Source organism: Hirundo rustica, chromosome 8, assembly GCF_015227805.2.
Source record: "Hirundo rustica isolate bHirRus1 chromosome 8, bHirRus1.pri.v3, whole genome shotgun sequence".
Lineage (NCBI taxonomy): Eukaryota > Metazoa > Chordata > Aves > Passeriformes > Hirundinidae > Hirundo > Hirundo rustica.
The window spans coordinates 21,641,079-21,668,523 of NC_053457.1; the positions used below are offsets into that span (position 1 = coordinate 21,641,079).

The following is a 27,445-nucleotide window of genomic DNA, read 5'->3' on the forward strand; positions in this document are numbered from 1 at the left end:
TTCATTTCATTTTTTGTTGTCACTGGAGAAAAGACAATCAACTTTCACAAATGCTTGTTTTAAATCAAGACCCAACTGCTGCTGGTTTTAGTTTCGTTTTCCCTAATTTCAAAAATCTGAGATGAATCCCCACAGACTTTACCAACAAGAGGTAAAGGGTACTTAATCAGTCATACACCCTTTGCTTTAGTTTTATTGCAGAAATCCATCCTGATTTTTTTCTTTAACGTATATGATAGTCTGAAGTCTATTCAAGGATGTCAAATCAGTGGAGGCAAGTTGGCTTAGCCACAGCTTTCAGAATGCTTTCACAACCTTTATGAATTGTAAAAATATGTAGCAGTAAACAATAAAAGCTATTCAAAAATTTCAGGAGGCTAAATCGTTAGCTGAACAGCAATTACCAACAACTAAAGATCTACACTGTACCTGTAATCAGGTCAGGCTTTCAGAGTCAGCCAAAATAAGAATAAAAGCAAAAAAAAGGCAAAAAAAAAAAAGCACATCCATAGCAATTTACAGCTTATTGCTCCCTCAGATAGTGAAGATCGAGGAGCAATGATTCACAGTTCATAGTTCATTTCCTAGCTCTGAATGTGCTGGTGAAGTTAAAGACAAACCAAGGCAGAAATACTGAATATAAATTCTTTGTTGTGACCTAAAAAAACAATCCATTGCTCGTTGATATTTTCAGTAGTGGAATAATTCAGACGATTCTTTGTGGGCTGAGGCATCAAACAGAGAAAATGCTAAGATGACTTCTTCTGAAAAGCAATCAGCTCTTTCCACTGAAGTAGAAAAACTAGAGATTTTTGGAACATTTTATTTAAATTTGCTTTAAAAACAAGGTAGTTTTTTATTGCGAAATAGTTTGCATATAATTGTTTTATGTATTATATACTCATGTTTGTTAGCCCTTCACATCCAAAAAGCTGTGATTCACAACTCATAAGGATAAACTGTCTGCTTTTCATTAACAGTTTTTTGTTAAAAAATAGCTCAAATCCAAGCAGTTATCTTCACCATATGACTTATCACATGTCTTTGTGCCTGCCCCTGCCCTGACAATAAAGGTCATCATAGAGACAAAGAAATGAGAACTAAAAGATATCCCAAAATCCAGTGCTCCTCCATTTTCTGTAGTCCAGAAGAGTAGGATGCCCAAAGTCCTACTCAAGACCCGCTCTCTTAATTTAAGAGTAGCGTGTAAGTGCTGACAATAGTTTGGTTTATTAGACAGAACACTTTTATGTGAAATGTTAATAAGAGAGGAGTTTCCAGCTGTAAAGGACACCAACAGAGCTGGGACTATCACTAAAGTCTCAGAAAATCTCAAGCCAGTGCTCCTTATGCTGATTTGTCAGTGGGAAGTAAAATCTATTGAAAATCAAACCTTCAGACTCCTCTTTTGTTCAGCTTACAGCTCAACAAATGCAAAGGCAATCAGACAAGGAAATTTTGGTGTTCTGGGATGGGATTGTCTCTCCCCTTTCTTACTACAGTACCCCATTTTGTGTAGAAAGTTCTCTTGGAAACAGGCGAAATAGATTGATACTTTCCAAAGTGTCATTTTAAGGAACTCTCATTACACTTCTGCCAGTTTTCTTCCAGGCATTTAGAAGCTGAGTGATTGTTGCTAACATCATTTTTTTCCCTCAGCCAAATGTGACTGAATTTTCCAGGCAGCAAAGGAAGCAGCATGTTACCGGCTCTCAGGTCATGCTACACACACATTTGTATCTGCTATTGCTTGCTAGATCTTAAGGGCAAAACTCTTGTTCTCCTGTCTGCAATGCAGTGTTTTAGCTGCAGTGCAGATCATTTATATCTCTGCTCCCTGCCCAAGCCTCAGCGAGGTCAGCTGTGATTTTGTGAACATCCCTCTGCAATTTCTTTCCACATTCTAGCATCTCTTTCACAATCTGTGTGATTAGAGGGTGTCTGTGGCCTTTCTGTCTGTGCTGGCTTGTGATGGCTCTGTTCCTGCCTTGTCCTGTGTCTCCTTACTGCACGCTCATTGCTGACCCTCCAGACACTCTCCCAGCCCGAGGGGCTGCACGAGTGACCTGTGGTCTCTGGCTCCCCTTCTTCAGCATGTTATAGATATCAAATAATTCATGTTTTATTCTCTGATATGCCTTCGGTTTCCACTTTGTAACTAAACCATTTGAGGCCAGAAATGAGCTTCTCTCCTGATAGCTGGGACAGTGCTGCCCAGCTGCAGGGTTCCTTCATTTTTTACCTGTCATGTTGAGGAGTGCAGGCACAGCAGGGACCTGGATGGAAATCGTTAGAATAGCAGTGGCAGCTTGCCTCTTTGTAATATGGTGCTTTCAGATAAACTTTACATGAGAAAACTGATCTTTTTTGTGTGTGTGTCTAACTTTGATTTCTTCCCTTCCTTCTGTAAGAAAATGGAAGTGTAAATCTACGTGTAAAATTCTGGAAGACAGGTTTTCCTTCAACAGAGTCCTAGCAAACATCTGCCATTTTTTCCCAAATGTGAACAGACATGGTGAGGCAGGGATGCTGGTTTTTCCTCTGGTCACTTTCTTAATCTTTCTCCAAAAGGCCACTCCGATGAGGAGCCCCTTCTCTGCACGTGGACTTGGAGTAGCCCTGTTTATTGCTTGGTTTGATGTTTGCCCTGACCATTGATGCACATAATTGAAGAGCAGTGTCTAAAGTGCAGAAGGAATCCATTAATAAAATCCTGCCTTTTCAAGACACATTTGTACAGATTTATAGACATATGTAGATATATGTCCATGGGCACATCAGACATAAATATATGTACACAGGCACAAAGAGTGAGAATCCTGTTGCAATCCATTCCAATCACTGCCGTTCAATACAAGAAGCACAAAGCCCCCGCTCCAGGCAGTTTTGGTATGTGCCTATGGGTACACAGCACTTTATGGAAGTACTAGTGCTGCTAGCAAAAGTGAGGGATCAGAGTCAGAGAGATTTCTTCCATGAGCAGGCTGGACCAGAGCTAAATGCTGCATTGCACCAACTAAAAGACAGTGCCTTCCTTCTGCCCGAATTTACCCTGTGCTTCACCCCTTCAGACAAGGAAAGAGAGTCTGCAAACATCTGGGAGTGTAGCCATCACTTATTCTTGTGTTCTAGCTCTGTGTGCACAGCACAGTTTCATCACCTTAAAAGACTGGTGATCCAAAAAATGGAAAAACTGCACCCGTATATCAACTAACTTTTAAAAGGCTTGTTTTTATCCATGACATCAGCACTGCTTTAATAAAACTTAACAAATGTCAGGTGTTTTCTGATATATCATGCTCCCTGAAGTGAACTCTGTGATCAAATGTGTTGCTAAAAATCTCATTGGCAGCACTAAGTTTTTATTAAATTCCTCTCTAAAGATCAGCTAATCAATTTTTGGGGAGTACTTAGATAGGCAGGATATTTCAATCACTGGAAATTGATCACTGAAGTTATATGTTATTGTTTCTCTTTCATGCCGGGTTAAAAATGCAACTGATATTGGAATGAATTGCTATTTTTAAAGTTTTCCACAGCACTGTCATGGGTGCTAGGAAATCAGTTCCTGTAAATGCTAATCACAACAGAGTATGACTGCATGAGAACATAAACATAACATATAAAATATTGGGATCCCAGACACAAAGCTCATTGTGAAATGACTGCAGCTAGTATTACAGAAAGCTTTCTAAAGCTTTTGGAAAAATCTGGAATTAAGCACTTGAGCCCGTATTTTGCACATGGCGCAGTAAGGAAAGTGATCTATTTAGTGAAAAATCCCAGAAAATATGTTACAAGCAGACCTTTTATTAATCTCAACAAAGAGAGAAGAAAATTCTGCAGAATTCCACCAAAATATTCAAAACAAAACCAAAAGAACATGAGCTGAGAGCACCCTCTTCTGATCATTATTTTTTCTTCAAGTTCTAGGTAAAATATCTTCTACATATGTTGTAAAATTCCAGTGACTTGCACAAATACATAATCTGCTTGGGAGATGAATGCAATAAATTTGTTTCAGCTACAAATTAATATTTCCACTTTAGCTGTTCTTCTTTTTTAATTGTGCAAACATGAAGCCTGTTCTTCCAGTAACTCTTCCCCCTTGTATGTTCCAGTTTGATTTCCATAAGGCCACCCAGGGCCAGAGGTGCAAAAGGCAGGGTGATTTTTTGTTTAATTCATGCTACCAAGAGAGATTTAAATCCAGATTAAAAAAAAAAAAAAAAAAAAAAAAAAAATCTGACTTTAAAAGAGTGTGTTTCCAAAGATTTATAAAGATAAAAGAAAGAGCAGAGGATGGGGGGAGAGTAAGAACAAGAGGATTATTAGAAGTATAAATATAAATATTTATATTTATTTCTATAATATAAATATTTTTTTATAACTATACCAGCATTGTTTTTACAATAGTCTCAAAGAGACCAAGGTGGAGACGTAAATTTTAAATCCACTGTAATCCAGAGGAAAAAAATGAAATAGAGCAGTGCCTCTGACCTTGTACCTCCCTTTCAGTCTCTGAGAAGAGAAGTAACTCATGAATATTAGAGCTAATGAAGCTTAATTTTCTCCAGATTTTTGGTTCAGTGTTGATTGACTCTCATGTCTGGAAGAGGTAAATTGTCACTGAAGCTTGTTCTGCATTTGAGACATTTCAATGTGCCCTCTTCAGTGTACATTCTCTGGGATTTAAAGACTCCAGCTCATTCTGTAATATTTTCCTCAGTGGGTACCTCTCAGATGTCTCTCTGGCCTGCACATCTATTTACATAAATCTTGTAGGAACATCCTGTCTCTGAGATTTCTGTTCCTTTATCATATTTCATAAAAATACAACAATGGGTTAAAAAAATTAGATAGCAGGGACTAGTGGGCAGGTATATATTGAAACATTTAACTTCTAATTAATTCTCTGAAGGTTTTCACTAGAGATCCCTTGATAGGCAGAGGTGTGGGGAGTGGTTCCCCTTGGTGCAGGGAGTGATTCAAATCAGAAAGAGAAGCCCGGAGAGGCAAAGGGAGCCATCAGCCATGCCAAGCCCCCCGCAGTGCAGATGAGGCATTCTGGGGCGCGTGATCCCATCTCTCAGCAGGAGAGGCTGATGGACCAGCGTGCACGGCCAGCATCACACAGATCGGAAACCCATAGAAATGAAATTGGAAGATACAGGCGCAACCCCGTTACGTGATCAGGAAACCGGGGTGGAGAGAGACAGCACGGAGACAGGAGGGTCATGAAAACTCACGGAGCAATTTGGATCTGAGAAAGTGGATGCACTATTAACCAGATGCACTCAGCCTCACTGGATTGCCAGATGAGGCTTGTCCTTGTCAAAATACAATAACTGGCCTTTTCAGCTTTCTACACATTTAAGGTTCTGGCATGAACCACTTTAGACAAACATAGATTGATGGCTGAAGCATACACAGGAATGACACAGGACCAGGATGATGCTGAAATATCATTAAAATTGATGATTTTGGCTTGTTCATCTGTCATCTTTAGTACAGCATGGCAGTGCATCTGGAGACCTGACATTATCACAGAACATTGTAGAGCCTTCTGGGAAGGGAAGTGCTGGAGCTGGAAGAAAGGCATATGCAGAGATGTAAAACATCCAGGAACAGCTTTTGATCCTGCCGGTAAAGATCTGTGCTGCAAGTCCAGGTGTCTGACAGGAATGAAATCCAGCTCAGGCCACTGTGTGCACTTGCTTACAGAAGCAGTAACCTACAGCTGGGCTGTGGAAACAAAGGGTCAGGCACTGCTCAAGTCTCCTTAGAAGGTAATGTGTGGCAACTTTGAGTTATTGGCCCAGAAGTGGTAATTTAGAAACTGGGAATTTTGGTTATTAGAGTAGAATTAGAGGAACTGGTTCTTCTTCCTTTTGGCTTTTTATACATAGAACAGCTTCTTATGAAGGAGGCTATAAAGTTGATAGAACATTCAGTTGGAGCTGCACAGTATGAATGATCAACCAAAGAAAATCTTCACCCGTACCCAGCAGCAAGAATGTGCTGGTGAGGAGAGTAACAGAATGAGGAATTTGCATTTTTGAGTCTGGCCATTTGTAATACCTGAAATAAGAACAGCAGTGTAGGTAGGAATACGTGGGTCTGAAATGGTGCAGGGTCAGCCATGTAGTTGGCATCCCTAAGGGGTCCTGTATGGAAATTATGGAAGTCTCCAGAGTTATCAGCTCTTATTATCAGGCTTCACAAAATGTGGACCAGCACTACATGAAAAGGTTGTTCAGTAGAATTAAAATTATCCTGGGGCATAGGAAGCCTCAGACTTCAAAGTTTCTACTTATTTGCACATCATACTTTCTTTTAATGAAAAAAAATTACAAGGCTCTCCGAATCTTTCATTATGAAAGAACCTCAAAAACTAATGATACTTGAGCACAATACTTATACAAAGATGATAAGGGGGAAAGATAAAATAATGCTCAATCTCTTTTCTTCCTGGTAAAGAAGCAGAGAGCAAGGTTGGATTTATATTCACCTAGTTAAAAATTTCTTCAGACTTAATCTGCTATATTATTATTTTGAGGTCAACACTGTCAGTTCTGCTTTCCAAAATGTACTTAAGGGTTATCAAGGTAAGCAGGGATTGGATGGGATCCCTGCAGCCAACTCATATATTGAGCATAAGGCAGAATTTCCTATAGATCTTTTCTTCAAAAACATGGAAAATACCACCAAAACCAAACCAAACCAAACCAAACAAAAAACCCCAAACAAACAACAGCAACAACAAAACATAAAAATGACAGTTGTATTCATTAGATATCATCCAAAATGTATTGCTGTGAATGGAAAGCACTTTGATTAGGACTGACTTAGCAACATGCAGAGCATAGTCCAGCCTATGAGTCTAATGGATCAGCATTCAAATGCACATAATGAACAGATGGTTCCTGTAGAAGAGACGAATGCAGTGTTCTTGGTCACCTTGTACTGGCACTCACTCAAAGCAGGTGCTTGATAAACCAAGACGGGAAGTGGACCAAAATGAACTGGATTCTAACAAATCTGGGACATAGAAAAGGAGGAGACAATCCCTTCTGCTCTCTTTTCCAAGAATATATGAGTCCATGCAATGCCAGCTTTGCCCATGGTGACCAATCTCACAGGTTTGTTACTGTTCTGAGATGCAACATCAATAACTTTAACATGAGGACCAGGGGCACTGACGAGCTGAGCATGTCAGTATGTAATTCAGGTTTGAACTCCATTTTATACTCTCATGTTGATTTTTTTTCTAATTTTGTCAGCTTGTTCTGTGTCCAAAGTGGCCAAGCCCCAACTAGAACCAGAGCTGCTATTCCAAATCCATTACTGATCTGATTTTGAAGCAGAAAGATTAAAGTCCTTGCCTTTAGGAGAAATCAAATAAACCTGGCATCAAACCCTTTCACTGTCTAGGTTCCAAAATTACCTGCTACAGCAAGGAAAGCAACAGTAGTGGAGATATTTGTGTGTTTTTACAGAGGAAGTTATCCAGTGGTTAAATCTGGATTAAACTTCAGAGCAGAATTTCAAATTTAATCGGGGTCATGGTTTGTGCACACATGTGATGGTGTTAAAATCTTGTGGGGTTTATTGTCTTCTGAAGTTCTGTCTGTGTTTGATCTGGAATAGGAAAATAGGGTCCATTCCAACTTGGAAAAGAACTCAGAACCCAAATTATATGAGTGAACTCACATCATGAGACTGAAATGCCCCCAAATACCCTGTTGTCCTTCTCTTTCTGAGGCTGGAAAGTTCAACAGTCAGATGGGATTGGGGAAGAAAGATGTCTCCAAATGGAAAATGATGAAAAGCTGAATTTGGCAATATTATTAAAGTGGACCTCTGGTTTTAATTATAAGGTTATAGAACAAGTGATGGCAAATCCATTACAGAGTTTGAAATTATGTCCAGCTTAGCTGCTTTAGGCACTGTCAAGGACCCACGACTCTACAAGGAGAATCCACTCCAGTTTTCAGCTCTCAGGCTGAGATGGCGTGTTCTTGCAGTGACCTGTTAATCTGCCCAGAAGCCTCTCACAGCTCACCTTCCCACCTTTTCAACCAGCCCTCTTTCAAGGGAAGTTTTCTTGATTGAAACTGGATTTTGAAATTATCTTGATCTTTGTGACAACTGTTAGCAGTATGCCAGCGGATTACCTGGGAACATTTATTTAGAATTCATTCATCTTTAGGGAATCTTATAGGAAATCAGTTAATAGAGGCACTGTTCTGCCTGCCTTGAAATATTGAGGTGCTGTAATGCTTTGATATGAAACATTACAACCTGCAGAGGAAAACCTTGACAAAAGGATAGAAAATTCATGCTTAAAACGCAAGGTATTGCGGTCATGAAGTTACTTTGCGGACTGGCAGAATATGTTCTCTTTCAGCGGCTAAAATGCTGGAAACAGCAATCAGGGTTTGAGAAGCCTGAACTTCGGTGTGAAAAACAGTGCACCTGGCAATGCCGTCCTGCCTGACTTTAATTAATCTGTCACTACAAACGTGCCCTAGTTACCGCAGTACAAATGTCAGCTTGTAATGGCTTTTCCCTAGAGTGGCCCTTAGCTAGCATTTGCCATTCACACGTGCTGGCTGGGCGATGAAGAGCAGTTAATGAGCCCCATCTACTGCTGCAGGAGTGAATTGTCCCGGCAGCGTCATCCCCGGCGCCTCCGGCCGCCCCGGGACGGGATGCAGGCGCTGCTGCAGCAGCCGCTGCCAGGGGCTCTCAGCGCAACTCCCACCTCTTGGTATTTCTCCTTCTGCTTTCCTCTCATCAACTTTACTGAACGCCGGTTTTCTTTAATCTATAATCTTTTAGGTAATTTCGTTTTGAATTACAGGGTGACAACGTGGGGCATCTTTTTTTCTTTTTTTTTTTCCTTGGTTTTTGATTTTTTTTTAAAATATATTTTCCTGCGCAAAAAAGCATAGCAGTCCTCTTGAAATAATTAGCACAAAAAACCAAAGAGACTTACAAAGCGGGAAAGTTTATTAAAGTTACTGTTGCACTCAATAAACAAGGCCACTGTGCTGAAAATGGGTACTCAGATCAGATGGGCGCCCTTCTCTCATGCTTGCCATGTGTGTTGACTACTCAGATGAGAAATTTGTTCATGTCTTAAAAGAAATTATCTGATAGTGACTTAAAATGCCTTCTTAGTTTATGGGATGGTTAATGAATACCTGTTCTAAAATATCACCTTCCTTAGAATTTCCCTCTTGATTTAGGTGAAATATTTCAAATACTCTCGAAGCATCACAACTGGCATCACAGTAAGCAGGCTGCAGGAGATACTTACCTCAAGCATAACTGAATCAAAAAACCCACCACATAACTGATGGAGAGGTAGCCAGGATTAATAGCTTTGTGTGTCTAAAATCTAAAAAAAAAAAAAAAAAAAAAAAAAAACACCCACCTGGTTAAATATCTCAGCATAGGATTTTATTTTCATAATAATTTTCCACTAAGAAAGAAAACAGTATCAAAGATCTTGCTAAGGTCAGAGGTGTTTTTCTAGTGATGGCTGCTGAACCAATTAAAAGACCAGGCTTGGAGACATTCCAAAGGAAGGAAAGTCATTCCTCAGGCTGGCTGCTGCCTCCAGGTCCATGGAAAGCAGGGCAAGTCCTGCTAACAGCAAAGCAAACTCCATGAGGATGCATCAGCAGCTCCTGTTGTAACCCCCTTCACCTGCCTCGGGCGGTTTCAAAATAGAACATTTCTGAATTATGAGTCTGAGAAAGTCTCTGATTGGGAAACATAGAAATCAAAGTAAGAAACTCAACTATCAACCAGAAAATGGTTGCCAAAAGTCCAAGGTCTTTTCATCAAATATAAAACTAAAGTGATTTTCATTCCCTCAGCCTCAACTTTGGCTCCTGGTCTTACCAGTGAAAGAGACTTCCTCCTCCCTAATTTTCCTCTGAGTTGTAGCATTCAGTGAACTGTTTGTGAATGCTCCTTACTTAGGGGAGCATTTCTTAACTAACTCCATGGGATTTGGGCATTCCTAGGGACAGAAACTATGTTTGAACAGGATAATTCATATTATCTTCTTTATTCTTCATACACTACACTGGAAATCCATAGGGAGCAACTTTTACAATAAATTCATGTCAAACCAAGTTTTATTTTTGAAATCAGCAATTAATGCAGAATTATGCAAAGCAAAATAATGAATAATCTGGCTGTGCAGTCAATTCTTCCATGAAAACATGGGGGACTTCAGTGAATAACACTACTTACAATTAGCACATCAGTGGGAAAACAGACCCTGTTTTCAGCTAGTGCATTGTAAATAAAGATGCTCAGACTTTCAACAGGTTTTAAAAATTATATTTAAGGTGAATTGACTCCAAATTAATTGGAAGCTACAAAACTCTAAATGTTTACTTTATACTTGCAGTAAGTGTTAATCCCAAATTAAGTGTTAACACATCAGGTAACTCTTTGAAAAGATTCAGGAACAATGTAAACTTCAAATTTAAGAAACTAAGTACAAAGATTCAATATTTATCTTCTGTGAATTTTATGGGAGCAAGAATTGGAAAGAGATCTGAGAGTCCAGTTTTACACCTCCAAGGAAAAACATCATACAGCCTGTTCCTGAATAAAGGGTTTAAGGTTAAATATTCAGTAGCAGAATGTCAAATAAAAGAATATATTTTATTTTTTTTGGTTGCTCATTCAACACTGGCAGTCTTAGTTTGATTTCTTGAATGTATTTGCTTTCATATGAAAGTCAGAGTAGCCACAGGGTCCCAAGAGGCACTAGACTGTTCTTGAGGTTGCATTGCCTCAGTAAAATTTGCAAAAAGCATTACTTACACAGCAGAGAAACAAATTTTCAGTAGTCAAGCTGTAAAAAATAAAAATACTGAGGGGATTTTAGTGACTGAATAATTGTCCACCAGTGTGCAGTGATTTTTATGGATTCTTATGGTGTTCTTCACAGGTGATAAGGTGTGTCCAGGACTCTCCATGTTAGGGGAGATTTTTAATGTATTTGCATTTGTGCAGTGAGTCTGATCATCAGAAATGCCAAGATACAAAGTGCATAGAAGCACATGCACACATTTATACCAATATATGAACAGATACATATATTATGAGCAGGAAAAAGGTGTAATAATAAGCACCTTTAAGCTTCCATGCTTGCCATGTAGGAGACCGGCTTGTAATATCTGTCAGTGAAGTAACTTGAGAAGAAGATTATGGTTTTTCATTACCTGTAACCATTCTCTCATGTGGATCATCATTTTATCTGTGTAAAACTTCTCCTATTTTATCAAGAGCTATCACACATACAGGGTTTTCTTTTCTATTCAGGAAATTTTCCACCTTTATGTGATTTTTTTTTAACTGCATGTAGTTCAAGAGGATTTACTAAGCTGAAAATTAAGAATATCAGTTTTTTCCTCTGCATAGTAGTTACCCAGGCAGTTGTGACTGAGCAGAGTACAGAGTATAAATGTCAGGATAAATTGCCATTTTCCATTAAGGATTGGTGAACAACTAAATCCTCACTCAGGGAAATACAGCTCTCTGTATATAAACCTTTTTGCTCCAGTCCATTTCTGTAGTCTGCCCTGCAATTACTGAGAAAAGCCATTGATGACCATGGGAGGTCTGTCTAAAGATGTAGAGGGATCTTAATATCTTTTTGTGACCTTACAAAGATGAACAAAGATTGTTTGGTTTGCATTGATAGCTCATGTCTTCAAAACGGTTTCTTGCTACGTAGCAAAACCACTTTGATCTGCACATTTCCTTATACAATGTAGAAAATGTATGCATTATTGACAAAACAAGAAGAAACTGAGTACAGAAAGCAGAAAAGGAAAACAACATTTCATTTGATTTTTACATTTATTCAATTGGAGTTCATAAACGAGTATAACTCTTATTTTACAAAGTTGAGCATTAAATATTAAAAAAAGGCATTATTTGCCTTTGATAAGTAGTTTCATATGGGACATGCATGCTAATATGAAGCCAGTTTTGGATGACAGACATTTAAGAACAGAAAAGTGAGTCAACAAAATTTTCGGACACACTTGAAGAGGTGGCAAGTCCTTTTGTATCCCTTTATCCAAATGTAACTTCATTTTTCCGCAACTCCCCTCCCATGTCCACTTTTCAAACTTTAAACCGATATTACAAAACGAAATATTTAGAAATACAAATAATACACCCAATAAAGTACATTAATTATGATGAATGATAACGGGAAAGAGAATCTGGCATAGTTGTCTATGTGGTAAGGATTTTTAACATGGAAGCAATCAAAGATACAGAAAAGTCTTTTCATTACCGACATTGCTGAACCGCACACACTGTGTTGACTTCTCTCCCTCTTTCTGTCAGTGCTGGTTTGTTTGCTTTTGTTTGAATCAGTCTTGTTCGTGTTGTCAGGGGCACTGCAGCTCTTTGTCACTGCTGCCAGGACTCCATTCTTCTCTTCCTCCTCCTCATCATCATCAATAATCTGATAGGGAACAGAACAGCAGGTACTTAAGTGAATGTTTCATCACCTGTTTACATTACGGCTGCAGCAAGTGGGATTGTTCTCATGATTCCTCCTCTGTCTCACTCTTCAGCTTTAGGGACAAGCACTTAAAAACACCAGCTCCTTTCAGCTCTCGAAGCCTCCATTTATGGGGAAAACATTGACTTTAGCAACACCATACAGCAAAAACTTTGCAAGAACTGTCAAGCAAATCTGGATTTGTCCAAATATGGACAAATAAGGAACTTTACTTAAGATAGCAGCAATTCCCTGAAATGCACAATAGTGAACTCTCTTCTGCTCAGGGCAAATACTGGCAAAGGTTAGTGCCCAGAAAGTGTGAAGGCAAAGCCCCAGCCTGGAGATGGAGAAGGTGGAGGAGCTGCCAGACCAGCCAGCTGAGCTGGTTGCACTCCAAATCAAGCACCCCAGGATACAAGACACTCTCCTTGTGTGCAACTGGCTACTTCATTCTGGTGCTTTGTGATAAAAATCAAGTTACTTCAAAAATAGAGGGACAAGCCCCACCCACAGCTGATTTAATACTAAATAGCTTGTGATACTTTGTGTAAAGTCCTGAAACCCGTGCTTTAAGTTCAAAGTTATGCTGGGGTTAAGAATATTTTAATGTGCTTCACTGCATCAAGACTGGTCTTTGGAGAATGTTGTATAAGCCTTCTGGTGGGTTTTGTCTCTTTGATTAGAAATGGCTCAGAGCCATAAAGTTCATGTATGAAATTTTCACCCTTTGAAGTCAGTGGGTTTTCTGTTACTGACTCAGAGGACACAGGATTAGACATCAGCTGCAGCTTCAGAAACTTCCTTGGAATTTCTGGGGTGTTTAGTTTGGCTTGGGATATTGCAGAGACACCAGCAGAAACAAGCTACAAAGTCTGGCTCCAATTTTGTATTAAACTAAACCTTATTATGCATACTTTGAACAGGGGTCATTGTAATTCAGGTAGGCACACATATAATTCTAGTTTTCTCCTGAGACTTTTATTACCTCCCAAATCATTAGGTGACATAAATGTAAGACAAGCCTAAAAAAATTATTTGTGAACTGTAGAATGCAGAATCTCTTTCTCCTGACCAACTTGCTTTTTTCCATTTGCATCATGAGAATGAAACAGTTTACACAAGGACAAACTTTCAAAAGGTTAATATGTACATCCCCATGTGCAGCCAGACAAAAAACTCATTTAGGTATATCCCAGCTATTAAAGTCAAAGAAAGCTCATTAACTGGTCTCCATGCCAGTACAGAATTGCTCTTCTGCCCAGGGTGTGTGTGTACAGCATGAGCCTTGAGTCTTCTTCATCTGAAATTACTGACACCCTTGAAAATTAAGGTGGAGTCTGGACAATGTCCTCAAATTGCTGTGAATCAGTGAAGCAGAACAAATGGCGGTAGAAAAGGGATTATTACAGCTTTCAATTTAAAAAAAAAAAAAAAAAAAAAAAAAAAGGGATATTTTATTTGAGAGATAAAAGTAGCTCAACACAATGCATCATCCTAAAAATACACAATATCATACCCAAAAAAACCTTGGTCATCCTCCACCTGGCCTCCCACACCTCTCTGTGAAAGGCTAGGATAAAAATCTGCCTATAAAACATTAAGAGGATCAATCCATAAAACTCCAGTCTGAGCCTTAAATAATCCCCAGGGCAGTACTGAAATTCAAGCCCCGAGTTTTTACTTGAGGCCTGACTGTGTTATAAATATCCCTCTCTTCTGCTTCAAAAAGTTCAGGTAGCTGAGGGGAGTGCTGGGGATGGCAGAGGAGCCTTTGTCAGCAGCGCCTGGCACTTGAAATGAGGCACCAGAGCAACAGCCTAATGAATGCTCTCAGCACTTCAAAAGTTAATAAAATAAAGGAACCTGACAGAAGACTCCTGGCTTTTTCCCCCCTGCTTTCATTCTTCATTACAACATCTGTACTTCAAAACCATCAGGATTTGGGGCATTGCTCAGTTTAAGAGTCTGTTTTTCTCTCAGGTAGGGCCGGCTGCAAGTTGTTCAGAATAAGTTTTATTTCAGAGCATCAAAGGACATTGTGTACGTGCCACTTTTCCTTTCTCATGACTGCCTGTGAGCGATTCCCAGGAGGCTGATGTGTTATTGGGCTGTTCTTGATTCCTTTCAGCTCCCCAAGGGGCAGTTCTTACTTAAGCAGAAAATACCGTAAGCAGTGCATATGTACAGGATTCTATTTGCAGCGCAACAAGACAGGGCTCTTGCAAAACAGAGAAGAGTTTACAGCTGAAGTGCTGTATCACATAGCTTGGAATGGAGAGAGCCAGTCTAGAAGAGGACCATACCTGCTAGTTTATAAAAAACTGCAGTTTTGCAGAATGGGTTTATCAAGGGACTTTTCCATGTTGTTATGGAGAACTGAGCATGATGAAAGACTGAGCTGGTTTACGTTATATCAAAAAAAGAAATTGTGTTGTGAGTGTTCAGCTATGGCTCCAATTTTAAATGTCATACTAGGTTTTTTTCTGGATGCCAGCTGTCAGTGAGGAAATGGCTGGCACAAAGAAGAGCTCTGTTTAGATACCAAATCAGTACCATCCAGGAAAGATGCTGAACATCACCCAAAAAGCCCTATCTATGACACCTGCTACTGTGGCTGCTGTTTACACTAAGAGTTTGCTGACATCCAAGAGTCACTGTTTCAGTGGATAATAAAGCTGCTGAAGTTTAAAAATATTTCAACCCAGAATGTCGCACACCTGCAGCTTATGTGGTGCTCCTAAAGACTGCATGAGGCTTGCACAGAAATACCTCAGGGGCTGAACATCACACTTATAAAATAATTTTCAGTTTTCAAGCTGTTCTCCTTTCTGCCTTAAAGGTGGAGGTTTAGGTAAAAGACAGAGGAAATCCAAGGAATAATTCTGTACTTTGTAAGAGGGAAAAATTAATGCTTTTGTACAAAATAGAAGAAACTCAGGAGAGGCATCTTCTCCTTTTAAGCAGCCTGTTGTTCTGGATGTGAACAATTCTGCCTGACCTTCCTTGCAGCGGGTGGCTCCTCTGCTTTTGCCATTAGCTTTGAAGGTGTCTCTTTGGGTCCTGGTTCACATGATGTGAAACATTGCAAGAGCATGGATATGCTGAGCTCTTTCACCAGTTTGTGTTCTAAACTGGAGATCTCAGGGGCTTCAGAAGGGTTTGATATGCTGGTGCCCAACTTCTTCAAAGAGCAATGTGGGAAACAAGTGAGTACAATTAATTCCTGTACAAGAGAGAGGGTGACATTTCCATTTCACCTCCTGCATTTATTTACATAATTCTGAGTGCAAATTTTCTATCAGCTCACATAGGGGAATAACAAACTGGGACGTGAGATTTCCAATTAACCTGTGTCCACAAGAGAATATGATAATGAGGACAACATATTTACAGGGATGGTACTCACACATAAATTGCTAAGTACCTGCTAGACAGTGACATGAGATTTTAGCTGGTATTTTTGCCCTTGTGATGTGTTTGTTTTTACAACAAGAAATGAGAAATACAGATCAGGTGTGCTCTCCATGACACCCTGCTCAGTAAAATGTTCTTGCCCTTGGCTACAATAGAATAAGGACATGACAAGCATTTTCCTTATTCTACAGTCACAAGCTGATCTAGGACCAAACAACTGCTCCTTCTCTTCTACTGTGTGGGCAAGGAGTGCCTATGGCTCACTTGCTCACTCCTGATGCCCAGCAGAAGGCAGGAAACATGCCTGAAGTGAAATACTATTCCTTTTGGCCATTAAATTAATCACAAAACTTTCCTTTCTCATTTTACAGCTGTACCTCCATGTACTTCCATGCACATTTTTGAAGTCTACGAGTTCCCGTGTCCACCTCATCTGCAAGCATGAGTACCTGCTCCAGATGAAAGGGAATCTGACAGAGGCAGGAGAAGACAAGGGCGGTGTAAGTGCCCTTCACAGATCCAAAGATGCTTAATCATCCAAGCACTGAAACACTTTACTTTCCCACCCGAACCTCCAAACAGCTTTTTTTTTCCCCCTACACTATAAGCAAAATGACAACCACTTACTTCACTAGATGGATATGCTCTCAGGGAATTGTCACTGATGTTACCTAGCCAACAAAAATTACTTACAGGCTTTCCACTCAAATCCTCATTCGAAATGAGTGTTTGCCCATTTGCAGACAATCCCCTGATAGATCTAGCAACAGCTTTTAACATATTCTTGCTCATTAACAGGACCTATCTTTCATCTAAACAGCCAAAATATCATATTAATTGATGAACTATCTAGATAACCCCTCACACACATATTGCCCGATCTTCAAAAGGTTTTGAAGCTCCTCCACTTGAGCTCAATATCCTGTTTCTTGAGTTATATTGAGGAGCTTTGCTTAGGCATTTGTGATGCTCTGTTCTAATTTGGCTCAAACAGTTAAAAATCTTTCTTCTTCTGGATATTTATCCCTGCAGCACTCAGCCAAACTTCTTTCTGCCTTTTTTTTTCCTTCCTGTTATTCTCATTTTCCATGTTTTACTTTTTTTCTATTAATCCAGAAATTTCATAAGCTGCTTAAAATTTTCTTTTTTTATCATGCATATTAAGTTCAGTTCCATAATTAAAAGCTGCAAGACAATCATCTTTCAGCTTCCTTGTGATTTCTTTTTCCTTGCTTATGAAAGCACTGCTACACACTGGAGATGGAAGATGTGACAAAACTTCTTCATGAACCTGTCCTTGTTATTTCAGCAACCAGCAGACTCAAAAATACCTATTTTGTTTTAATCTATTTTTATTTAAAGTATACTTCACAGTATTTCAGAGTTGTGAGAAGCTCTTTAGAGCCACAGAAAGCACTCTTGTAATAATGATGAAGAAGGGAAAATGGATCCCAATCTGACTTTGGGTGCAGCTGTTGAAAGAGAAGGTGAGAGCAGAAGGCTACAGGGACCTGATACACCCAGCACATGAAGACATCTGCCAAGACACTAACTCATGTTCCATGCATGTGTCGGTTTCATAAATTGAATGTGATAAACTCTTTTTTTTCCGTATTGCAGTAGGATCAAGTCACCAAGCACAGCCTAATTTTTGAACTGTGAGTAAATGCTATTGCCTGGGAGACAAGAAGTGCCTGTAATTTTTGTGAGACACCCAGAACAATGATAAATGGCCATAAAGCCTATACAAAAGAGAGAAGGAAGAGTGCTTTAGTTTGTTTGGTCTCTTCCAAAAAAGCTCCAGGTATACAAATATTTTTTCTTGTTCTCAAGATTGTTACGTTTCCCTATCCTAATTCTAAAAAAGAAACTACCTTAGACACGTTTACTATTCATGCTAAGAGAATTCATTCTTTCTAGCAGCTGTAATTTAAATCCAGTTTGTAGGACAACAACCAAATAAATAAAATACCTTTGGAAGTTCCTTTGAGCTGAGTTGGTGCAGAGTGCAGAAATGAGTCACGGCATACTCTAACAGTGCTCCAAAGATGAAGCTGAAGCAGATACCAAGGTACACATCGATTGCCTTAATAAAGCAATTAGCATTTGGGAGTGAAGTCCTGGCTCCCATCATCAGTGTTGTCATCGTAAGGACTGTGGTGACACCTGTGGAATGGAAAAATATGTGTTCTAGTATAACTCAGATGACACTGAGGGCCTCTACTGCAAGGGCCCTACTGCAGGAGAATTTTCCCCGGACCTGAAACTCCTAGGTTGCCATGCAATTTAATGGGTCATGTTTTAGGAAGACTTTAATTCGTGACTCTTAAGTTAAATGCTTAAAAACAGTAACAGAAAATGTTAGCAAAGCTGAGAAGACTAGAAATTAAAATGAGAGAGATTTTGATGTAATGGTATGTATATTTATGATTAACATATTACTATTGCAAATCTCTGCAAAAGGTCCCTTTAAAATATTCAGATATCATTTTGCTCAGTGTAGCTGCCCACTGGCCTCAATCAATGTGAAATCCTTCTTTATTCCCTGTTCTGTAGGAGTGTTTTTTTCCATCCCACCTGCAGCCTGATCAAACCTGATTTGCATTCTCTCCCTTTCAGAATATCCTTTATTTGAAATTAATTATATTTAATCTCTTATAATTCTCTTGTTATTCATGTGTTAATTAGTATGTATCATTAGACCTCACAAAAGCCTCACAATTGTCTGTGCATGCCTTGTATTTGAATATGTTTAAATTATTTCCAAAATGACAGTTTTTTACTTTGCTTTCAGCGGCCTCCCCTGCCTGTAAGTCTCCTTTCTGTAGCTGCCAAAGGCATTTTTCTTAGTTAAAGAATAGCAAGGCTTTAAGGGGAATCCACATGATGTACTGAGTATGGCAAACCCAAAAAGTAATTCCATAAAACTCAGAAGTGTTTGCAACTTCCGGAAATGGATGGCAAGTACGTGCCATAAAGAAGGCGAGTTGATGATGCACCCCTTGGTTTGGGTTGGGTTATCAGCTTCTCACCTATGCAGATTCTGGCTGGGACCGATGACTGGCTTATCCAAAATGATACCCAGGAGAGCACGACCAGGAGGATTGATGGTACATATGTCTCTAATATGAAATACAAGATGTTTCGCTTGAGTTCAAAGTGAAACACAAGTTTTGGGTAACGTCCTGTGGAAGGAGGAGGGAAAGAAACATTGTAAAGGTGCAATTCCTGAGAAGATCTTTGAAATAACAACCTGTGTTACTTTGGTGCACTACAATGTGGTGAAGGATTAACAAACAAGCTTTTAAAAATTAAACACAGCACTGAAAATTTCAGATTGAAGATTTTGAACTGAAGGAAGCAATCAAATATGTAACACTCAGTCACCATGTCCAGAGTTTTATTAAAGACACTTTGAATTGGAAATTAAATAGGATTAGTGAAGGAAGAAATAAATCCATCAATGTATGAAGAGGATGTTTCATTAAATAACAGAAGGCAAGGAAATTTGAAATCGCATATGAATTTAGCTGTTGCTATTCGTAACAGTGAACAAACTACTGTACGAACTAGAGTGGTAAGAATTGTCATTTCATGAAGGTGGCACAGGTTCTTACTTTTAACTATCTCACATATCCAGTTTATTTTTCTTTTTTTCTTTTTTTTTTTCACTTATTATTGCTCAAAATGTGGACTGAGGGTACCTGCTCTGAAATTGCTGACCTACCTCCTATATTCCACTTAAACCCAAGCAGTATCTTTGCATCCTCATAATCTACTTTTCCTTTGTATTAGCTTATTAGAATGTTTGTGTTGTTCTGAGCAGTGCTACTGTTGTGGTACAGATTATTTTCTTCTAAGTGAATGATTTCCAGAAGATGAACTTTGGAGATCACAGAGTCAAACACAGAACTGTGTTTCATGAGAGTACAGCACACTCATTAGCAAAGGATGGATTTCGTATCCAGCTCACTAAATGAGTAAAATTTGGCTATGCTGAAGCACATGATCTGAAATTGTTATCAGTTCAATGCATCACAGGGAAAAAAAATCTCGTTTTTAAAATGGGCAGAAAAGTCTTCTTGTTCTGAAGTTCCAGGTTACAAATTAAATGCTATTAAGTTTTTACAAAATCATTTTAACACCATCTGCATTTCACTGAAATATCAGTGAGAGACTAATGCTTTGTAGTCAGCTTTGGCTTCCACTATTTTAATACAAAACCCATCCTCTGGCACCAAGGCTTGCTTGCAATGCCGCCTGCTGTGAGTCAGGACAGAACTACAGAATGATGAATTCACTTCAGCAACAACAATATAGGCACAGACAGCTATTTGTGCATCCCTCAGGTGTGCTGTGAGACACAAAGAGGAGCACTTTTAAAAGCTTGAAGTGCAAGTAGTGGATGCCAAGAAATGTCTTATTGCTCCCAGATGAGAAAAAGGATGGTTAAATTTCCATTTTTAAAAGCATTGTATATATTGCATCAAGAGAACAATAACAGGATTTTTAAAACAGACAGAATTGCAAGATTATGTAGTCTGACCCTAATCACAAGCCGTTAAATTTCCTTAATTATCCCTTGCTTTGAGCTAAATCATTTTAGTTGGAATAGAGTCCACCTTTCACACAGACTTAGTCTGAGGATATCTAGACACACAGCATCCACCATTTCTCTCAGTAAATAATTCTGTTTGCTAAGAATGAATGCATAATTTCTAAGATTAACTTGTTTTCAGTTTTCTGCCCTATTGATCATCTCTTCCCTACCGAACTAAATAGTCCTCTGGTAGTCAGTTCTTTCTCCTTCCAAAGATAAAAATACATTGTATTCAGTATATTGAGATCCTCAATTGTCCAACTGAAAGAAAGGGTACAAACATTACACTTAAACTATCTCCATGAGGCAAGAGGTAAATAATTTTTACATGAAAAGAGCGACATTACACCAGTGCAGCTCTACCAAGGCTGTGACTTTTACCAATACAGTTGTTTCCATAAATGTCATTTTGCTCACCAACACTGATTTTAAGTGTATGCACACCAAAGTAAAGCACTCAAAAGCTGGGATTTATGGAAACAGAACCAGATCCTCCACAAAAGCTGTTTGTGTTGTGCTTCTGTGCTGACCACAGGGAAGGATGTGCTGCCACGTGCCCAGCAAAGGAGAGTGAAGAGACCAGACCATCCTTCCTGCAGAGTGCCACAGGCACCTGGGATTTCCTGTGGTTCAGCCTTAGAAGAACTCGTTGTTAGGAAGGAAAACTCTGGAGCAGCCAATACAGCCATACAGTAACACCCTCTCCTTGTTAGTGCCCTACAACTATCTCTATTTACCTCAGGAAAAAAGTCAAGTGCACACATGGGAAGTTAGTCCAAAATATCAGATTTAAAAGCCACAGTTTGCAATGTCCAAGTTTCAACATGGCCTTTGAATATTCTGATGTTATTATTTTTTCTGATGCCAGAAATTTCTGAAGTAATGGGAACAAAGAGAAATAGAGATGTAACAGCTTATAGCTGAGTGGCTTTTTGGGGAACAAAAAAGAAACATTTCTCTAACCTTAAGGCTTTTTTCTTGCCAGAATCCAAAGACATGGACATGATAATAATAGTGTCAGCATTTCTCTAAAGAGTTCAGAAGAGCTTTTATAATGGAAATTTTGAAGTAACCTAAATATAGAATTCATCAGAGCTCCTTCTGTAATAAACTGAAAGAAGCTATAGTTGAGAAAAGTACTCATTGCATACTTACCATGCTAAAGAAATGAGCAATGGGATAAAATGAAGATAGGGAAATATTGCACTCCCTTTTTCATCTACACCACACATGTACCAAAAGTTATCATCTTCAAAAAAACCAGATTTGCTGCTCCTGTTTCTTGAGCTGTATATGAGAGTAATGCTGTATCTCACTGCCTTTGACTAGCACATCTGAGACCATGGTGCTATCAGCCAAATCAGAATTAAGTTCATGAACTCTTAGTCCTAACTCTACTAGAGTTAACTCAAGTACTGCTCAAATTAACTCCCCAAAACTCTCAAGTTTGCCACTTGCTTGACAACAAAATATTTGAATTAAAATCAAAATATGTTTTTTCTTTCAAGTTCCTGGCCTGTGTTGACTGTCACCTCAGTGTGAGACTGCTCTGATTTAAATTTGTTAACATGATAGAAATAATTTCTGTGCAGACATCTAACTACAACACAGGCACAGCATTAGCACTTACCAAAGTATTGAATTATTCTCTGTAAGAGTTCCTCAGAAAAACCTGAACTAAAATGACTGCCAATATATGCACTCTAAACACACCACAAGGTGAGGTGTTCTACTTAGGTGACCCCACGGCTAAAGGACATTAAGTGGAGCAATTCAGGCTTTATAGAATTTAAGACGGAGCAGAAGTACAGAAGCAGACAGTAGCTCTAACTTGCAGATGAAGAACAGACCCAAACAGCAGATGACATTCTCCATACCAACTCTAACCCTCTCTACTGCTAAATATCCTAAAAAGTAGAAAAAGGTCCAGCTGTCCACTGTTGTTACAGTGTCATAAACATTATACCTGCACAGGCTCTTTCTCTAGCTGAGCAGGCCTGGGTCTAGGTCTCAGCCGGATCTTTTTGAAGGCAACAAAAACTAGTTTACGTCATTTTATACCTTGCCACTGAAGTTTGGCTTTTGGCTTTTAAAATTATATTCTAATTTACAGTTCTGATTATCAGACACTTTGTATAGACTTGCTACTGATGATTCTATCCAGAATGACTATTGCTGAACTGCTTGAGAAATACATAAACCTAAACAAGCTTCCTTTTCACCCTAGGTCATTCATTTTCTGATTATCCCATTTTTCTGTGGCATCTGTTCCCAGCTGATGGCAGAATGCTGCATCTTTGATCTTTTCTGCAGCATCTCTGACCAGTGGATGGTCCCAGCAGAGGTAACTAAGGAAGAACTGATTCTCCATAAATACTGTCAGCAGTTCCTAATTTCCACTCAAAGTGTTTTGGGATGGGACTGCCTTCCCCACTTCCTGTGGACTTTCTGCTGAACTCCACTCCAGTAAAAGACTGTTCCACATCACTCTTTATGTAAGAAGCACTTTGGTGTCCTGCACAGGGGTGTGCAGCCAGGCACAAAGAGCATCCTTTTCTCTCTCATGATTTATTTATGCTAACCCCTTGGGTGTCTGCTAAAATGTGTGATGTACAGCTCACACAAGCACGTCAGTGTAGTTCTACCAATGCATCATTTCCTTCTCATCTTGTATCTTTTGAGGGCAGAGGACAGGAGAGCTTAAAATAGATTTTACTGGTTTAACTATACACTGAAAATGTAGTTTTCAGTATGCAATTTTGTTACTGCTTGTTTACAATGAACACAGGCAGTGAGTAATCAGAATGTCCCCAGTTTTCCATAATAAATAAGCTGTGCAACTGAAATGCAATTCTCTGACTGCCGCAGGATGCTAAGGGTGCCAATATAAATTGCTAATATGTTATTACAGTGCATTTTCCCCTCCCTCAGAGAAAAAACAGCCTTCTGATCCTCCAGATCACGGTCTGGATCTTACAAACTACCTCTTTTCTTACTTGCTTTTTAGAGGTGAACTAAAGGAAATGAAAGTTCAGGCCAGGTATCTCAACATGTGTTTCATCTTCATGAAAAATGCTTTTCAAAAAATAAGTTTGAAATTCAGATTTCCTAAAAGTGAAACAAAGCCTTTCATGTAGTGCATGTGTGCACATATATTTATCCGCTTAGCTCACCAAAAAAAAAAAAAAAAAAAAAAAGCCACCAAAAGTTTTCTAAGTGTTTGGAAGCATTTATGTCTATGCTATAAAGAACTTCAGAGGAGTTAATAAAAGAATGCCTCCTAATATCCTTGATATTCTTTCCATTCATTACATTTCCATATGGGTTTTTGTTACTGCAACTTTCTCAAAATTTCCAAAATTGTTTCCTTTCTAAACTCTTCTACATTGCAGAAGTGTCTCAGAAACCACTCATGATGGAAAGCATCAACTCAAGTGGAAAAGCTTGTTTACAAAGATGGATGCTAGGAGCTCACATAAGTAAATTGAACATAACATAGTAACAGATAGATATCCATAGGTAATTGTTTGAGTCTTAGGTGGGGCTGACTGAAGACTCCTCAGGTAAGATTATTACTGAATACAGCTCTGGGATTCTGTGTGTGCCCTGTATGGCAAAGAATATGTTCTCAGAAGTAACAACTGGAGAACAATTACAGACTATAAAAGAACTGATAAAGGGAATGGGGGAAGTGATTCAGTGTACCATACCTCAAAAGGAAAACTGAAAAACCTAGAAAAACTTGATTATTAACTAAATAATCTCCTGAAACCTGGGAGACTGCAGATGAGCCTGTAGGACTAAGCAAGGCAGTGCTTCTATTTAGAAAGAGACTGTGACTGATGAGCATACACTCTTATACAAACTTTACATAATCTACATATAGTTTGTATACATTTTGATTTCACATCACTAATCATAAATGAGAGCAACTCCTCACTAATTTAGCTGTGACATCCCCCTGAGAAACTGATAACATCCAGTGCAGCTTCAGCTCTGCACAGCCACACAAGGGCTGACGGGCCTCTAGCCCAAGGAGGCTAAAGCAGGATTTGAGACAGACATCAAGACCCTGGCAGCGACTGCAGACAGGAAGAGCAGCCAGCTCCCTGTGCAGTCTTTTTAACGGAGCAAATATCTTGTCTTTGTGCATCAAGGAGCAGAGATTTAATTTATGCTTCTGTCTCTTCTTTCCTTCTGTTCTGCCAAAATAATACCATTTGAATATGACAATTTGTTGACTTGACATTTTCAAAGTGGGGACGTGCACCGAGAGCCCTGCCTGCCTGACTTGTCTCTCCCTGCCTCCTGGGCTGAGGACTCAGCGTTAGACTCGACCTGAGCAAGCTGAGCCTCTTCATTCCTGCTGCTGCCAAGGACCTGACAGGAGGCTGAGCAGTGAGTGCAAGACTTAGGGAAAGATGCTGGGAAAAAAAGCTATCAACAGGCAATTAGCGTGAAGTTTTAAATTATGTTTTTGCTTCTTTCTCCAACTAAAAATGGAAATTGAGATTAATCAGCTATCGCTTGCTATGAAAATAGAACCATTTATCAAGTGGAAAAACATAGGGTGTGACCAAAACTGCTCCCTGACACAATGACATAGGAAGAGTGTGTTAGAAGTGGAGTTAGAACATTGAAGAACGGGATTAGAGTTCAAATATATCTCACCAGCTATTATAACCCAAGTAAAACAATGGAATTCAACAAGTACGAAGTCCTGCACTCAGATGGGAATAACCAGCTCCCAGAGCTCAGGGAATATGTGGTTACAGGGCAAAAAAGGAGTCAGAGGACTAGGAGGAATCACTAGCTGAGCAAGGTCAAAAATGCATGATCATTTTCTGCAAGAAAGGTAAATATCAGCATAGGATGGATAAAGAGGAACAGATTTCATGGAACACATTAAGCAAACCCTTCCATCCTCAGAGGATATTTAATGGGAACCCATTTTGGGGTGCTGCATGTCAGAAAAGAGATGAGAATTCAATGGGAGTACAATAGCAAAGACAGTATATCTAGAAAATTGCTTATATGAATTAAAAAAGAGGAAAATTGTTGATCTAAGAATAGATATATCAGTCTTGAAACAGTGAAAAGGCAGCTGAAAAATAGCAGGACATTTGTCTTCAATATCCACATAATGGGTTTGAAATGCAGCAAGGGAGATCAAGATTAGACATGAGGAAAATATGCGTGTAATAAACACCAGGAAAAAAAAAATCATCTAGGGAGGCTGTGAGGCAGATGCTTTGGAGTTTTGTCTGACTTACTCCTAGAAACATCTGTCAGGAAGTAGGCTGCAGATATAGATGACCTTGCCTTGTGACATGAGAATAGATTAAATGAATTTTTAAAATGTATTTCAGCCTTATTTCTATGATTATTTATACAAAAAGCTACACTGTAACAGTCCTTCATTGCTTTTATGTTTTTCCAGTAAGAAGAGCAGGCTTTTTAGACTAGTATTTCTTACTCTGAGAGTGCAGGTGGTGTTGGCTGGACAGCTAAAATGAAAACGCAGCACTCGCTGATGCAGAAAACGTGTCTGGGAGTCCAAGGGTTTATCAGTGTATGAATGAGGATTATAGTTAAAGACATGTAGGAAATGGTCCTAACAATTAAATTACCCATGTCCAAAATGAGATTGCTCTGTACCAAACCAAAATCAACACCAAACCCCAGCCAGAAATCTAGCTAACATTATTCAAAGTGACTTACTATTATGTGATTACAGTAATGTGATTACTATTATGTGATACATGCTGTCCTACAAACAAGATTAATCCACAGTGTCCTTTTCTTAAATTTACTGAAGTTACTTATGCAGGAATTTTGCTGACTGCATTTTAAATTTGGCTCTGTCAGTGGCTGTACGTGAACCTGGGTTTTGCACTGCTGTACAATATTTCACTTGCACAGCAGCTGTACTGTCTGTTCAAGTTCACAGAGTATCAAGCCCTGATTGCTTTTTTTGCTGTGTTAGGAAATACTGCACACAGCTCTTCTCTCATAACTTTAAACTTTAGTCCTTTGAATTGTGGTGGTTATAAATAGTTGTTATTTATAACATAATTGTTATTTATAAGCTACTCTCATGTCTATTAATGGCACTGAGGAAATGCAAAGAATCATTTTTCATTTCAAAATTGATTACACAGCTCCATAATCTGGTTGTTTTTTTCTTTTAATATGGCCTACAGTAGACACTGCTTTCCCAAAATACTGTAGAAAATAGCACCTAGTTCAGGATGATTCGATAGAAAATTAAGAGGATTAGGAGATTAAATTTTAAAAGTACTGCATAGCACTTGATAACATGGTTCTCTTGAACAGGAGAACTGGAACAAGCAGGTGTGAGAAATTTTAATCGAATTAATTTGTGAGTCTTAAAATGTATTCTTAAAAGAAAAAGTGGCTTTTGACTTCATACATATGATTCCTGCCAACACAAAGGGAGGAAGGCAGCATCATTTACTGGAAAAAGAGTACAGTTCATCTGATCATGCCTCCTCAAGTCTAATAGGAAATTGGTTTTAGTCTGTTTAGTTAAACAACAAACAAAACCAAAACCCAACCAACCAAAACAACGGAACAAACAAAACAACCAAACTTTTTTTTGTCTTTAAACTCCTGATTCTGTGATAGAATGTGATAGGAATTTAGCAGGCTTCCTCTTCCACTTTCCTATATGATGAACAGATCCCAATACCCTTCTGGGCAGAGCAGCAGTAAAGGACTATTCTTTGACTGAACCTGATGCTGCTTACCCAGAAGCTGTAAAGAGGAGGAAGGCAAGCAGATGTCTCTTACATAAGTGGCAAGAAACTCTGTGATCCTAGAGCCTGCTGGTATGTATTTAATTTCTACTTTTA

At 39.0% G+C, this 27,445-nt stretch overlaps 1 protein-coding gene across 1 annotated transcript in view; it reads right to left on the minus strand.

Moving 5' to 3' along the window:
- Window positions 1–11,968: 11,968 nt before the first annotated feature.
- LOC120755726 (gamma-aminobutyric acid receptor subunit pi-like) overlaps window positions 11,969–27,445 on the minus strand; it is a 45,845-nt gene continuing 30,368 nt past the window's right edge. The window contains exons 8-10 of the mRNA XM_040071132.2: window positions 19,003–19,155; window positions 17,943–18,136; window positions 11,969–12,514 (exon numbers count right to left, since the gene is read on the minus strand). Coding sequence (XP_039927066.1) covers window positions 12,200–12,514; window positions 17,943–18,136; window positions 19,003–19,155 — 662 coding nt within the window. The 3' untranslated portion in view covers window positions 11,969–12,199. The remainder of the gene's footprint in view (window positions 12,515–17,942; window positions 18,137–19,002; window positions 19,156–27,445) is intronic.